We start from the raw sequence: 16,767 nt of genomic DNA, 5'->3' as shown, positions 1-16,767 counted from the left end.
AACCATCTGGGGGTGGGAAGGAGGGATGCCACTGAGGGAAGAGGCAAGGACAGAGAGAGAGAAAGCATGCAGAAGGCAGAAAGTGTTGGACTCATGGAGAGGGCAAGATGTATAAGGAGGACAGAAAGGAGGTAAGGAGAAATGTTACATTGGGGAAGGGGGAGTGGGCAGAGAGTGAAAAGTTGGACTCATGGAGGGAAAGAAGAAGATGTTGTTTGGTTGAGGGAAGGAAGACCAGAGAGAAAAAAAATGTTGGACTGGTGGAAAGGAGAGAGAAATGTTGGACTGGGAGGGGGCCCAGAATGGAGGAAGGAAGGGAGATGGACTGCAGGGGGCAGAAAGGAAGAAGGGAAAGAGAACCGTTACACTGGGGGGAAGGAGAGAGATGTCAGACCATGGAAATAGGGAGGGAAGGACAGAGAGATAGGAAGGGAAGGCATGGAAAAGTAGATTTTGAGAAGAAAACAGAAAAATTGAATGTTAAGTTAATGCCAAAGATGGATGCAGGGCAGAAAGTGAAGAAGGAGAGAAAAACAGTCAGTGGATAAGAATGCCCTGGAAACATAGTTAAAAGCACAGAAAAATAAAGTCACTAGACAAGGGTAGGGAAAATGATTTTATTTTCAATATAGTGTTGAAATGTCAGTTTTGAGAATTTATAATTTATATCTGCTCTGTATATTGTGTGTGTATATATATATCTATATATATAAAATCGGAGGTATGTATGTTTGTATGTATGTGTGTGTGTGTATGTGCCGCGATCACGCAAAAATGGCTTGACCGATTTGAACGAAACTTGGTATGCAGATCCCTCACTACCTGGGATGATATGTTCTGGGGGTCTCGCGGCTCACCTGCACACGTGGGCGGAGCTACAAACAGAAAATCAGATTTCACCCATTCATGTCAATGTAAAAAATGTAAAAAGCTGCCATTCTCACAGTAATTCAAAAACGGCTTGACCGATTTGAACGAAACTTGGTATGCAGATCCCTCACTACCTGGGGTGATATGTTCTGGGGGTCTCGCGGCCCACCTGCACACGTGGGCGGAGCTACAAACAGAAAATCAGATTTCACCCATTCATGTCAATGGAAAAAATGTAAAAAGCTGCCATTCTCACTGTAATTCAAAAACAGTTTGACCGATTTGAACGAAACTTGGTATGCAGATCCCTCACTACCTGGGGTGATATGTTCTGGGGGTCTCGCGGCCCACCTGCACACGTGGGCGGAGCTACAAACAGAAAATCAGATTTCATCCATTCATGTCAATGGAAAATATGTAAAAAGCTGCCATTCTCACAGTAATTCAAAAACGGCTTGACCGATTTGAACGAAACTTGGTATGCAGATCCCTCACTACCTGGGGTGATATGTTCTGGGGGTCTCGCGGCCCACAACTCTATGTTGCTTGCTCAAGGGTGAGTTCACCCAAGAATTTATATGTTCTTGCTCCAGGAGGTGAAACTAAAATTGTTGTTTATAATCACGTTTTGCGTTAGTTGTATTGTATTCATTTTGTCAAATATTTCACATTATAATTTGAATATTGTACTTTTTATTAAGCTGTAAAAAAATAATTTCATTCACCACTATAAAGTATCTTTATTTGAATCCATTTACAGTGTTATTGCTATAATTAAATACCCGTGCAACGCCGGGGCAATCACCCGGTGCCAGCGCCTCTCATTCTCTCCCGTACTCTTCTTTTCTGGCACCCCCTGCTGGCGTCTCGGGGCCCATCTGGAAGGCCTCTGCACATGCACAGATGTCAACATAATGATATCACGCATGCGTGTGATGTCATCGCGGCAACATCCGCGCATTTCTGGATGCCTCAAGCTGTGGCCACTACCTTTAGTGTTCCCCAGCTAGAGAAAGTTTGAGAGACACTGAGCTAAAGAATTAAAGAGGGGGAGGGGGTTAAAAAGAAAGGGGGGGAAATAAGGTTTTTGAGGTATTCTGAAGAGTCAACAGTATTCCTTTCATTGAGTTTGTAATTTTGTTCTCTTTCAGGGGGAGGGAGTATAGGGTGGTTGGGGAGGTATGAGGGGTGAGTGAATGTTTCTGCCAGTTGTATAATCACCTAGTTTTCTTTAGTATATGATACTTGTTGGATCTCAGTAAAAATATAGTTAGAAAATAAGCTTTACCAAGAATAAAATACCTGCCAGTATATAAATTGCCTGTTAATGCTTACTGAAATATTTTGTACTTCTAGGCAAGAAGAAGCTGGCAGAACAAACAATGAAACAGAATCTCAAGGCAAGAGACTCAAAAATAGAATGGAAGATCGAAGTACTTACCTAGACAGAGGCAGCTATGATCAGTCATCATGGCATCATCATGGCCCACCACAAAGAGAATGGAAATGGGAAAAGGAAGGCTTTAACATATACAGACAAGGTAACTTTCCACAGTCTGCTGGATTGCCTAGTCCAAGTGGACATCTTAATGGTCCTAAAGGTCAAACTGGATGGCACCTAAACGGACCTGGATGTTCAGCAAATCAGCTCAAGACCCATAGTAACGCTGGAGGTATTTGGCATTCAAATGGAGGTGGATCATCTAGTTGGCATCAAGGTGGCACAGGAAGAAATCCCAACTGGCATCTTGAAGGACCTGGGGTTTTCCCTACTTGGCAATCCAGCAATTGTGGTAAAAGCTGGAATTTGAATTCTAATTCACATGGCAGAAATGGGTGGAATTTTGATGGTTCTTCCAATGGATTTTCACTTGGAAGAAACAGAGTTTTAAATCCTCTTTTCTCAGAAGGTAAGGCTTTCGGGTGGAAAAATATAAATCGAAACCCAAACAATAACAACCTTAAAGGATATGCATGGGAATGGCAGGGTAATAGCAGTACTTGCCCTGTGCCACCATACAGAGATCTAGCACTGGACCAGAGCAAGAAAACTCCTTGGTCAGTAGGTTTTACTCGTGATAAATTCCCACCTACAGGTGTCCATGATTTCCAGATGCCTCAGAAGCTAGACAACAAAATTTCCAAATGTAGTGGGAAGAGTTCAAGTCCTTCCCGAGACAAATATCGCTGGACTCCATATCCCTTTCAGAGAACTGCTGAATCCCAGTCAGGAGCTAAAGAAATTGTTCCACAAGGTTCTGAGAAAGATGTATCTTCTGCAGATCTTCAGTCTTTACTGGCAAAAGCTGATGATCAAAAACCAGACAACACAGCGGTTTTCCCCAAGCAGACCTCGAGGGACAACCATATTTCTGCATCTGTTGATGCCAGCTCCAATCCTGATTTCAGTACCTCTGATACAGTAGCATCAAACTGCTCCACTGAACAAAAGCCTGATCAAGATGCCAGCAAAATTAACAAGATGCCATCATTGAAGTCAAATCTTCTAAGTATTTCTAATATAAAATCCTTTGCTTCAAAGCAAGACCCAAAAAATCTTTTAAAGAGCGTTAAACTTTTCTCCTCTTCATCATCTGGAGCTGATCAGATCAACCTGAATGCATTAGATTTAGATACTAAGCAGTCCAGTTCTTACAATGATAAACTGCATAGTCCTCATTTTCAGACTCTGAAAGAGCCTGTGGAAAGCCTTACTGAAGTGCTCAAAAAAGCCAAAGAAATGCTCCAGTGTAGTCAGCATTTGCATAGTCAACATCTAAACTCTCATGCAAATAAGAAACTTTTGCAAAGGGACAGTAGCATGGATGAGCAGCTAATAGATTCTACAAAGGATAACGAGCAGAAAATGAATACTTTTGAGAATGTGAGTGAGAGTGAACTTGCCAGATACGAAAATAGTGGAGCAGTTGCTGAAAATCTAGGCCCTCATAATAATGAGTATTTAGCCAGTAAAAGCCCGCATTCTGAACACAGCATGAAAAATGATGAACACATGACAGGAGCACTAGGTCAGGTCCCCAACATTTCAGACATTGTTTTATCTCTCCAAAAAAGTTCTACAGCATCATTGGCTGAAACAAAGTCAAAGGCTTCTCAGGAAGAAGGTAATGAAGATTCTCTCTCACTGCAGGCTAATCTTGAAGCAGTAGTATTTGAGAATGGTGGTTCTGACCATGAACTTCAAAAAGAAAGCAGCCAGTCATCAGCATCGCGTCTGCTTGAGCTAGGTAAGCTTCGTCTTCCAGCTTCTCTACAAAGAGACTTGACTCGACACATTGGTTCAAAGAGCAAAGCTGGCGCCCACCTGCCTGAGCCCAATCTCAACATTGCTCGCCGCATTAGAAATGTCAATTGCTACCGTAAAAATGAAATGGACAAAGAGTCTGGCTTGAAACCAACTCTGAGACAAATTCTGAATGCTTCACGAAGAAATGTAAATTGGGAACAGGTTATCCAGCAGGTAACCAAGAAGAAACAGGAACTGGGCAAGGGTTTACCAAGGTTTGTATGTACTATTTAATCTTTAATATTTGCATGTTAACAGTTAAGGGGCTGTGCCAGAAGTGATTTGTTTTGGTTTCTGATATTGACAGAAAACCAAATTGGAAAGTCAGAATTTCCTTCTGATTTTAAATTATGCATTTATTATGGTAAGCATAATTTGTTATTGCTATTTCAATTCACAAAATATAGTTTGGAAAATCAATGAAAAACTAGGCACCTGATTGTTCTGGAGTATTCTTAATTTTCCAAAGAAGCAAGGCTCAATCCCTCTGATGCAGATCAAAATAGCCATGCTGTTTTGCAGTTACACTTTCCATAAGGATAAGATGTCCAATCCGATCCCGTGGGCACCACTCCTGCCACCCAATTATTATTATTTTTTTAATATCTTATTTGTGTCACATAATTTCCATTCTTGGCTTGTGAATAAGAGATAGTTCACTCTGCTATGTGCCTAAGTTTTTCTTTTACACTTATCCTAAGCTAATGCTGACAATTCAGAAAGGAAATTGCACACTTATCATTAGTAATCTAACTTTTCATTCATATGCTGTGGAATCTGAGGATTGGAGGGTAGCCAGTAAAATGGCCAACTTTTAAAAGGGTTTATGGGGTGATCCTGGAAACTACAGCTCAGTAAGCCTGACAAATGTTAAGAAATATTTAGAAAAGCAAAACTATAACATCTGCCCAGAGAGATTAATGGGACAGAGTCAGTATGGATTTAGCAAAACAAAGTCTTGCTTTGGCAATCTGTTAATTTTTTTAAGGAGTTAATAGACATGTAAGAAGAGGTAAGGACAAGTCAATGGATATAATGACATGCTATTTGACATAGTGATTCATGAGATACCGTATTTTCACGTAGATAACGCGCACCCGTGTAAAACGCGCACACGGGTATAGCGCGCGGAAAACACAAATTTATGTACAGAAATTTTTGTATACCACGCACACCCGTATACCGCGCATGCTGCCCGACTCTCCAGTCGCCCGCCCCGACTCTCCTCTGGCCACCCCGACTCTTCTTTCGCCCACCCCGACTCTCCTCTCCCCCTTGAAGTCCTGTCCCCACCCTGAAAGCCTGATGCCCCCCCCGACGTCCGATTCATCCCCCCCCCACAGGACTGCTCGCACCCCCACCCCGAAGGACCGCTCGCACGCACCCCCACCCTGAAGGACCGCTCGCACCCCCACAGCCTCCCGACCCCTCCCATCATGTAGAAGCTCCTACCGGTGTCCTGCTGCTTCCCCTCTTGCCCCGCCGACTCCCCGACACGATCAGGGCAAGAGGGAGCTCAAGCCCTCTTGCCCCAGCCAACCACGGCACCCCTGACACGATCGGGGCAAGAGGGAGCTCAAGCCCTCTTGCCCCCCCCCCCCCGACTCCCCGACACGATTGGGGCAAAAGGGAGCCCAAGTCCTCTTGCCCCGCCGACTCCCCAACTCCCCGACAATATCGGGCCAGGAGGGAGCCCAAGTCCTCCTGGCCCTGGCGACCCCCCCCTAGTTGTTCGGGCCAGGAGGGAACCCAAATCCTCCTGGCCACGGCGACCCCCTACCCCCACCCCGCACTACATTACGGGCAGGAGGGATCCCAGGCCCTCCTGCTCTCGACGCAAACCCCCCTCCCCCCAACGACCGCCCCCCCCAGACGACCTGCGACCCCCCCCTGGCCGACCCCCACGACACCCCCACCCCCCTTCCCCGTACCTTTCTGTAGTTGGCCAGACAGACGGGAGCCAAACCCGCCTGTCCGGCAGGCAGCCAACGACGGAATGAGGCCGGATTGGCCCATCCGTCCCAAAGGTCCGCCTACTGGTGGGGCCTAAGGTGCCTGGGCCAATCAGAATAGGCCCGGGAGCCTTAGGCCCCTCCTGGGGGCGGGGCCTTGGGCACAAGCGGCATTACTGGCTCTGCACTTTCTTGGTTTATATCTTACTTTCACAAACGCTGCTCTAAAGTCCACCTTAAAAACGAAACTTCGCCAAACCTACCACAAACTTTCGGAGTCCCTCAAGGGTCAATTCTATCCCCTCTGCTATTTAATATTTTTCTTTCCCCCCTTCTTACATTAGCCCAATCAATAGGATTTACGATTTTTGCATACGCAGACGATATACAACTCCTTCATTCAATCAACACCACCAACATCTCAGAAATAAAAGACATAAACAATAAATTAGATAAAATATATGATTGGCTCTACACAAACAAGCTTTCTCTCAACATCGAGAAATCCCGTGGTCTCCTTCTTCCAATTAAAACTTCTGAATCTCTATTAGGAACTATCTCTATTAAATCTATTCCACTTCCCATGGAAAGTAAAATTAAACTTTTAGGTGTTATTATTGATAGAGATCTCACTTACCATGATCATATCAGTTCAATCGTTAAAGTCTGCTTCTTCAAAATGCGCATTATTCGATCTCTACTTTCTATCCTGGACACTGATTCTATTACTGTCCTGACTCATTCTTTAGTAATCTCCCACTTAGATTATTGTAACTCCCTTCTCAATGGCCTTCCCCAAAAAGAATTACGTCGCCTTCAATTACTACAAAATACTGCAATAAAACTTATTTATAAAAAAGGCCGATTTGACCATGTTACTCCACTCTTAAAAGAAGCTCATTGGCTCCCTATCACCCACCGTATCACCTATAAAATCATCTTACTCTGCTTTAAAATTAAACAATCTCATCAACCTTCATTCCTTGACAAACTCCTGATACCTCAATGCTCCTCCCGCACTCTAAGATCCTCTGATCAAAAACTTCTTTTCATCCCCCCTCTAAAAGATTTCTATTATACTCGTAAAACAAATTTTGCTGTAACTGCCCCTACATTATGGAACTCCATGCCACAATACCTCCGCGACGAACAACAACTTGTTAAATTTAAATCCTGTCTAAAGACTTTCTTATTTCATGACGCTTTTAACCTAACCTAGATTTTCTACTATCTATCTTCTTCCTCTTCTCTTTTATTTCTATTTTCTCTCCTCTTGCAAGCAATTACTACTACAACATGCCCTCACCTTCACGTTTTTTCCCTACCCACTTTTCCCTTTTCTTCTTATTAAATGTAACTTTTTCCCCTCCTCCCTTACTATCCTCACAGTCAAGTCTGTCTGGTTTTTGTCATTTATGTCCCACTTAAATATTTTATACATTTTTCTCTTTTTACTCCCTTTTTTAAATTATATTGTTAACCGGCCAGATATTTGTTTTATGGTCGGGATATCAAAAACTAATAAACTTGGAAACTTGGAATATACATAAGCTTGATTTGCATACACTACCTCTGTTATATGTAAATTTATTTCATGCATATTCATTGTGGATATCCTGAAAACCTGACTACCAAGGGCGTACTCCAGGACCTAGTTGAGAGACACTGATCCAATGAACCTATGAGGCAGAGTTCTCCATTTATCCTAGCTTCATTCTTGAGCTTAAAGCAGGCAGGCAGACAGACACATGGCACAGTGAGTAAGACTATTAAAGTCTATGGGGAAAATGGGGGGTGGGTCTTCAAAAGTGAATTTTGAAGGTTTCTGCAGCCAGGGCCAAGGTTCCCCACCTCTAATATCCCTTTTCTGCATTTTTGTACTTTAGGGAAGTCCCCACAGACCATTTTTGGTGTGATTTTACCGGCAATGACCATCTTGGATTTTAAACAATCTTCTTTAGCAACTCTCCAGACTGGCATATGTTAATCTTACAAGTGGGGTTATATTTTGTACAACGCTTTGTAGTTTCGAAAAAGCGTTCAATCAAAAACCTGAATAAACAAACATAAACATCTCATCAGGACCAGCAGGTGGATGAGACAAAACTTTGGAATAGTACATATCAGGTGACTCCTCCCTAATTACCTCAGTCTTTTCTCAGTCTCTAGCAGGTGTGGTGAGCTGTACCCATCTCCCTTGGTAGGGCTTTTTGTCCCCTTTTTGGTGCCGTATTAAGCTTGGGTGGACCCTGTTTGGGGATCCATCTGACCCCGGGGGTGTCAAACCCAGTGGGTTGTGTACTGGGTCCCTCTCCCCCTTTCCTCCACCTCTCCAGAGGTTTGCAGGGAAGTCTGGTTTTCCCCTGCCACCCACGGAGGGATTTCCTCAGCCACCGATGGTAAGGGTAAAAGGGATTCCCTTACTGCAGAAGTGGCACAATTTTAATGTCTCAGCCTTGGGTGTCCAGGCGGCTATTTGTGAGGAGCTCATAGCTCGGGCTGCTTTTCGGTGGACCGAGCATGTCCTTGACTGTGAGTCTGATGACTGTTCCTTCGTGGATCAGGAAATGGCAAAGATTCAGATGGCAGCCTCTTTCCTCTCAGACACCCTCTAGCAATTGGTGCTGATGTCCATCAAGTCTATGGTTTTTGGGGTGACCGCTCATCGTACCTTGTGGATTTGCACTTGGTCGGTGGTTGCGGCGTCCAAGACTAAAAGCTTACTAAATTTCTCTGTAGGGGTCTTTTTTGTTTGGAGAAGTTTTTGGATAAGTTGGTTCAGACTCTTACGGCCTCTAAAGTGCCCCGCCTGCCTGAAGACCATGCTTGCCCGGCTGTTAGGGCTGGCACTGCTCAGGGATGTTTGTGGGAGTTCCACAGATACTGCCCTGGGCATGGGGCGGCTCCATTCTCCTGGGTTTTCCAGGGGTTGTTTTCTTTCAGCGCATGCAGTCCTTTGGGAGGGCATGCCAAGAAGCTCCGAATCTCTCCGCCGCTGCCCCCGCACCCCATCCTGCCCAATGATGCCTTGCCAGCGCCCCCTCTGATTCCGGTGGGTGCCTGGCTGTGTGATTTTTTTTTAATTTAATTTAATTTTTTTTCCTCCAAAATGGGCAGAAATCGCATCCGATCAGTGGGTCTTGGAGGTGATTCGGGACGATTAAGTCCTGGAGTTTGCTCACTCCCTGCCAGATCTTTTTCTAGCTTCGCATTGTCAGGCACTGTGGAAGAAACAGGCTTTTTGCCAGACCCTTCAAAGATTTGTTAGATTTCAAAGCAGTAGTTCCTGTCCCTCCTCAGGAGTGTTTCTCCGGCAGGTACTCGGTTTACTTTGTGGTGCCCAAGAAAAAGGGGACTTAGCGATTTATCTTAGTTTTGAAAGGGGTCATCAAGGCTCTCAGGGTTCCTTCGCTTTGCGATCCTAGGTCAGCACTTTCAGTTCAGTGCGCTTGCTTTCAGTGTGGCCTCAGCTCCACAGATGTTCACCAAGGTTTTGGTGATAGTTGCGGCGGCATTGCACAAAGAGGGCATTCTAGTTCATCCCTGCCTGGACAACTGGTTGCAAATTGTAATCTCAAATTCGGCTGCTTATGGCATCCTGGTGTCCTCAGGTGCAGGATTTTTTCCCAAGTCTTGAGGTTGATGGCGGCTTCCCTTGACGTGATGAGGTGGGCTCAGGCCCACATGCGTCCACTTTAGTATGCTCTTCTTTGGAGGTGGTTGCCCAGAGGCACAGTCTGGATCTTCCTGTTCCTCTGAGGGGCTTGGTTACTGCAGTCTTCGTTGGTGGCTCCAGACCTCTCATTTAGTCCAAGGGGTGAGTTTGGATCAGCCACAGTGGACGGTGCTGCTCACAGATGCCCGTCTCCTCTGTTGAGGAGCTCAGTGTCTCGGTTTCTCAGCTCAGGGCAGCTTGTCCACGAAGGAGGTGACCTGGTCGTTCAATGTTCTGGAAACCAGAGCCATCCGTATGGTGCTGTTAGCCTTCTGATCGTTCTTGTTGGGCAAGTCAGTTCAGATTCTCTCAGACAATGCCACAGCGGTAGCCTATGTCGGTTGTCTCAGGGGCACCAAGAGCACTCTGGTGGTGCAAGAGGCGGCTCTGCTTATGGTCTGGGCAGAGTCTCATCTTTGGGACACCTCGGCTCCCACATAGAGTAGAGAATGTTCAAGTGGCCTTTCTAAGTCGTCGTATATTAGATCCCAGAGAGTGGTGTCTAAGTCACATGGCTTTTCAGTTGATAGTGCAAGCTTGGGGTCAGCCCCTCATGAACCTGATGGCTACAAGTGCCAATGCCAAAACACCCCGCTTCTTCAGTCATCACAAGGACTGTCAGGCCGAGGGTCTGGATGCTCTAGTCCTACCATGGCCAACGGAGGGTCTGGTGTACATGTTCCCTCCATGGCCATTAGTGGCAGAGTTTTTCTTCGCATTGTTTGTCATCCGGGCCTTGTGATTCTGGTGGCCCCGGATTGGCCCAGACGTCCTTGGTATGTGGATCTGGTGAGGCATATGGTAGTGGATCCTCTGCCTCTCTCGCCCGACCTTCTGATTCAGGGTCCTATTCCCATGTTCGATCCGGGTCCCTTTTGTCTTACGGCTTGGCTCTTGAAAGGGAACGCCTAGGTAAGAAGGGGAATTCAGATAGTCATGTGCACTTCTGATAATCCAAAACTATAACGTGATGTCCCCATTGGGGTCCCGGAGACTTTCCACTTCTCGAGCTTATGTGTGGGTTTTGATGTATATGTGAGGAGTGGTGTGCTGTGCGTAGAGTAGTTTCTTTTCACGCTTCCCTGCCTAACATCTTAGAGTTCTTAAAGGATGGCCTGGATTAGGGGCCTGGCCTGGTCTTCTCTTCGGGTTCAGCTTGCGGCCTTGTTCAGCTTGCAGCCTTTCGGAGGTTGTTACAGGGTCAGCGTCTGACTGCCATTCCTGATGTTGTTGTTTTGTTTTTTGTTTTTTTAATTTATTTTAGTATTTATATACCACTTATAACCTAAGTGGTGTACATTCAAGTACTCAAGCATTTTCCCTATCTGTCCTGGCAGGCTCGCACTCTGTCTAATGTACCTGGGGCAATGGGGGATTAAGTGAGTTGCCAAGGAGCAATGTGGAATTTGAACCCTCAGGATACTAAGGCTGTGACTCTAACCACTGCACCACACACTTCCCTCTTGCAGACAGCCTAGTTGCTCAAGTTTCCTGTTAGACCGTCTGTTCCTTATTGGGATCTTTCTCTGGTCTTGTCTGTGCTGGTGCACCCACCTTTTGAGCCTTTTGGGGCCTGCATATTGAAGGACCTTATTCTTAAAGTCGTCTTTTTAGTGTCAATTTCTTCTGCTAGACATGTTTCTGAGTTGCAGGCTTTCTCTTGTAGGTCTCCGTTCCTGGATTTTTCTAGGGAGCGGATTATTTTGCAGACTGTTCCTTCCTTTCTGCCTAAGGTAGTTTCTCCTTTTCATGTCAATCAGTCTGTGATCCTCCCACTGTTGGGTTCTCGGGAAAGATCTGCAGAGCAAAATTAGTTGCGCAACTTTGATGTTTTCTTGGGTTCTTCGCTCTTATGTCCAAAGGACTCAGGAGATTAGATAATCATATTGTTTTCCTTTTAGCGGGTCCTCATATGGGGGGTGGTGCTTCCAAAACTACCATTGTGCATTGGATCAAGGAGACTATTGCTTCTGCATATCTTCTTTACCAAAAGCTTGGTACTTCAATGAGATTTAAAAGCCCACATTCAGCTAATAATAATAAACTTTTATTAATATTAACAGGGGTTGCCATTCAGCAGATTACAGGGAATTGGAAAGATTATACTAAACTAAATTATACTTTTTGGTGGAATTCAGTGTGCCATATTTATAAAATGTTACTTCCACACTGTTTAAGGCCAACACTAAAACTAAGAAGTCTGACTGGCTCACTCTCAGAGACGAAGATTAAATTTCTCAAGAGCCCACGTTTAATTACCAGAGCTAATCATGGTTATTTAAACTATTGTTAGGGCCATCATCGAATACAATCTTATTTTCTCTGTGAGCCTTATGTTATTTTATGCTTATTTAATTTTTATTATTTACTTGATATTTTCTCACATTTTATCATAAATATATTTTAAATCAAACACTCTATCAAGTGCTCTCATAGTATTCTCTACTAAACTTGCTGGAAGTAGTGTGGTACTTAGCTCAAAAATAGGAGCCGATTAGCGTCCACACTTAATGAAACTGCAGACGGAGGATCTCCGTTTCGCCCTGCGTATGTACTGAGGGCTTCTTCAGAACCGCTATTTTATAAGCAGCAAATCTATAAAGAAAACAGATATTTATCTGATTATCAAGCACTTAATACTCTAGTTGTTATGTACTTTTAAAATTTCCAAGTATAAATGTCCTAAGAAAATGTCACTTGCCTACACTCCTTTCAGGAAATACTGAAACCCTTTACGTTTAACAAATACTTTTTTCGTTTAACTCATTATTTCAAGTCACTTACTTTTCACATTAGAGGTTTTGGTTAATGTGCATTAGCTATGCGGGCTATGCCGACGCTGCCTCAATCTTGACAGAAGAGAAATGATTAAGATACCAGCCGCGGACTTTTGATCTTTAAATTCGCTGGCGGCGTCTGACGTCATATCCGGAACACGGACCATTCAGGATGCTTTCTACCCCATACTATACTAAATTGTAAGGGATTATATGATTTTTAATCCTGCCCGATGTGGATATTTAATTGAATATTAAATTTTAATGTTACATTTTTTGACTCTCGATTAAAAGAAACTTAAAGTTTTTACTCTCAGTTGAAAAAAGCTTGCCAATTGACGGCTATGTTTAAACCCTTAGGTTGTACTGTGTGGAGCCTATCTATCCACTTTTGTTCCAATTGTAGTAGTTTTTTACCCCTATCTGCATGATTCTAATACGTGGTCAATGTTTTTGAGCTAAGTACCACACTACTTCCAGCAAGTTTAGTAGAGAATACTATGAGAGCATTTGATAGAGTGTTTGATTTAAAATATATTTATGAGAAAATGTGAGAAAATATCAAGTAAATAATAAAAATTAAATAAGCATAAAATAACATAAGGCTCACAGAGAAAATAAGATTGTATTCGATGATGGCCCTAACAATAGTTTAAATAACCATGATTAGCTCTGGTAATTAAACGTGGGCTCTTGAGAAATTTAATCTTCGTCTCTGAGAGTGAGCCAGTCAGACTTCTTAGTTTTAGTGTTGGCCTTAAACAGTGTGGAAGTAAGGTTTTGTCTAGTTTCAAGTGAGTGTTTATATTTATAAAATGGAAAGGGTATTTGCTTTGCAACAAGGTAATTATAATAAGTTTAAAAAGATTTGGTGGCCATTGTCGATTTATTCTAGTGATCAGACATCTTAAACACCAGAATATTGGATAAGATAAGGGGGGGTGGGATTATGACGGATAATATATTGATAGTTGTTATTTATTGGTATATGGGTGGGAGGGGGTGGGTTTCTTATATAATTATTTATTTGGAATAATACAAATAAGAATGTCAAGTGATGAATTAAGGTATTTCTGAATGAAATGTTGTACACTTGTTGTAATTTTTGAAAATGAATAAAGATTTTTAAAAAATACAAAAAAGCTTGTTCCGCAATTTCTCAAAGCTCTTTCCACTTGGGGTCAGAATGCTTCTTGGGCTGAGTCTTCGCTAGTGCCTCCAATGGACATTTGTAAGGCTTCTGTTTGGTCTTCCTTGCATTCCTTTGTCAGACACTACCATGAAGAAGTAATTCCAAATTCTCCCTTTATATAAGTGCAGAGTATGTTTTGTAGATTACTGAAGCAAATTCCAACTTTAATGCATTTTCAATTGTATTTTGTAAGCACTAGAAAGTGAAAAATGTGCCAGACTTGTATAAGGCATTGTATCGGGCCCTGACAGTGTGACTCAGATATTGACTTTGTCAAAATAATTATCAGGAACTTCCCTTTGCAGACTGCTAATTTCTTTAGATGAGTTGGTTTCATTTTTAATTTTTTTTTTAACTTTTAAGAGAGCATGGTAATTTTTTAACTTTTAAGAGAGCATGGTAAAGTGATGCATCCTTATTTTAAAAGGATGAAAGTGTTGCCTTTATTGGTTTCCAAGTAGATACCACAATAGACTAAGCATTAAACTTAAGATGTGGAGATCTCAAAGTCTGTAGGTTCTTTTTACATGTTGGGATGTTGTTGTTTTTTGCATCCACTCTTTACATTGAAAAATGAGGGTACTTTTTCCTTAGATGGACATGTGCACTTCTGATAATCCAAAACTATAACTTGATGTCGGCAAAAGTATGCATGATGTTGAACAATACATATCTTTTTACCAGCATATGATGTGCAGTTTTAAAAATAACTATTTCTTTGGCTAAAACACTGTTTTAACTATAGAAATGGTCTTAAAAATTTCCCTCTAAACTATCATAGCTACTGTTATAATGGTTTCCATTCTTGTGTTTTTATCCTGGTTCTTCTTCCCAAAAGGTTTGGCATTGAGATGATTGCACCAGTTCATAATGATCAGGAAGAGCTGGATTTGAATGAGGAGCCAGACCTGTCGAGTCTCGAAGGATTCCACTGGGAAGGGATCTCTGTGCTACCACCAGGGTCTATTCGTAAACGCAGTCTCTCTGAGAGCAGTGTGGCAGTTGACAGGTCTGCCTCTGTTTATGACTTTTTTGATGACCAAATCACAAAACAGGAAAGTGAAAAGAGGCAAACTGTTCCTACCAGTCATCTGGCTGGAGTACAACTCAAACCAAATTGCAGTTCTGAGGTTGGTGGCCTGGAGCAAGAAGAGACAACTGTTCCCGAGTCATCCTCTGCTGCAGTGGAAAAATATGAGTTGATAACCAACCAGTGGCAACATAGCACTCATTCTTCTAGAGACACAGCAGCTGTCAATTCTGTAAAGAAAGAGGAAAATCTACAAAGTTATGAACAGCTTGATAAACACAGTTCACCTGAGAGCCAAGGGGATAGATGTGGTTTGGATCAGAGTGGAACATCGGCTCCTACCTCTTCTGCTGTAGTGGAGGCAGCTACAGACAGCAGCTGTACGTCTGGAACAGAACAGAATGACGCCCAAGGCATTGGAAAGAAGAGAAGAGCAACAGCGGTAAGTAGTGGAAGAAAATGCTTATGTAATATTTGAATAGTTTAAATACCTTGCCAGTCCAGTCCCTGAAGTGCAGTGATTGGGTGGTAGAGATTCCAGAATTGGAAATATAATATCTCCTGAGATAAATTTGTTGCACCAACACTGTGAATTTCTGATTTATGTTCTGTGAACAAGCTAAACTTTTTCTAGTGCAATAGGCACATCATTCTGGAACACTTATATTGTGTATCTCTGGTTGTAAGATCCTGTCTAGAGAGCCTCATTTATATTTTTCTGCTCTGCCTCCCATCCCTATGGGCTGTCCTGTAATACCTCAGTTTTACTTTCTACACAAGAGATGGTAGGAGCATGTCTGTTCTGCTCGTGTTTATTTTAAATTCAATTAAATTTTTTTTTATCCAGTCGTGAGTCATTTTGGTACTGCAGAAGCTCCCAATTTTAGAACATTTCTAGCTGCAGAGAACACAGACTCTGAGGGCAGTAGTCTGTAGCCAAGGGGCAGCCTGCATTAGCAGTCTGGGAGCTCAGGGACCATGCCCTTGGGAGCATGCTCATTTCAGGTTTTGTTCGCAGAGAACTTGAGCACAGGCTCAGTGACCTTGTGGTTTTTCATTGGGATTGGGTGCCAACTGCATTTCCTCCCCTGAATGTGCGAGTTCCAGTAGGGTTAAATGTTTAGATGTTTCATGATTATTTCATGTTAATATGTTATGATATGAGCAGAACAGATGAGTTTCTCGGGAGAGTCCCCGTACCACTTCCTGTTATGTTTTCTCCTCTAAGGCTGATCATCTGTTTTGATATGAACTGAGGTATTACAGGACAGCCCAGAGGGCTGTGAGGCGGAGCAGAAAAATGTAAATGAGGCTCTCTATACAGAATCACGCGACCAGATATACACAACCCAAGTGTTCCAGAATGATGTGCCTATTTACTAGAAAGAAGATTATCAAGATAAGAACCTAATCTTTCCTTATAATCCTGTCACATTTGTTAAGTTTTATGCAAGAGATCACTAAAACATAGTACTTTAATTTTGTAGGACATGCTTTCTGATAGTGTACATAAGTCTGTCGGGAGCAGATTGATAAATCGGGAAAATTGTGCAACAAAGTATCTGATTGAGGTTGAGTTTAGCATAGTGCCACTATCCATTGGGCATTCAGGAATAGAGTTCCAGTTTTTTGTTTATTTGTTTTTTTACAAAAACACTTGTGGAATGAAATTTTAAGTAAAATATCAGCAGAAATTTCTGTTCCCTAAGAACATAAGAATTGCCATACTGGGACAGACCGAGGGTCCATCAAGTCCAGTATCCTGTTTCCAACAGTGGCCTACCCAGATCCCAAGTAGTAAAACAGATTTGTTGCTGCTTAAACTAGGAATAAGCAGTGGATTTTCCTAAGCCATCTTAATAATGGCCTATGGATTTCTCTTTTTAGGAAATTAGCCAAACCTTTTTGAAACCCCGCTAAGTTA

At 42.8% G+C, this 16,767-nt stretch overlaps 1 protein-coding gene across 4 annotated transcripts in view; it reads left to right on the top strand.

Annotated features, from left to right (window-relative positions):
- ZNF106 (zinc finger protein 106) overlaps positions 1-16,767 on the top strand; it is a 172,553-nt gene that overhangs the window by 66,522 nt on the left and 89,264 nt on the right. For all 4 annotated transcript variants that reach the window (XM_033950714.1, XM_033950713.1, XM_033950712.1 and 1 more), the window contains 2 exons: positions 2,227-4,392; positions 14,652-15,285. In XM_033950714.1, coding sequence (XP_033806605.1) covers positions 2,227-4,392; positions 14,652-15,285 — 2,800 coding nt within the window. The remainder of the gene's footprint in view (positions 1-2,226; positions 4,393-14,651; positions 15,286-16,767) is intronic.

The sequence above is a fragment of the Geotrypetes seraphini genome, chromosome 7, assembly GCF_902459505.1.
Source record: "Geotrypetes seraphini chromosome 7, aGeoSer1.1, whole genome shotgun sequence".
In the NCBI taxonomy this organism is placed as follows: Eukaryota; Metazoa; Chordata; class Amphibia; order Gymnophiona; family Dermophiidae; genus Geotrypetes; species Geotrypetes seraphini.
This window is presented reverse-complemented; position numbering and strand designations above follow the sequence as displayed.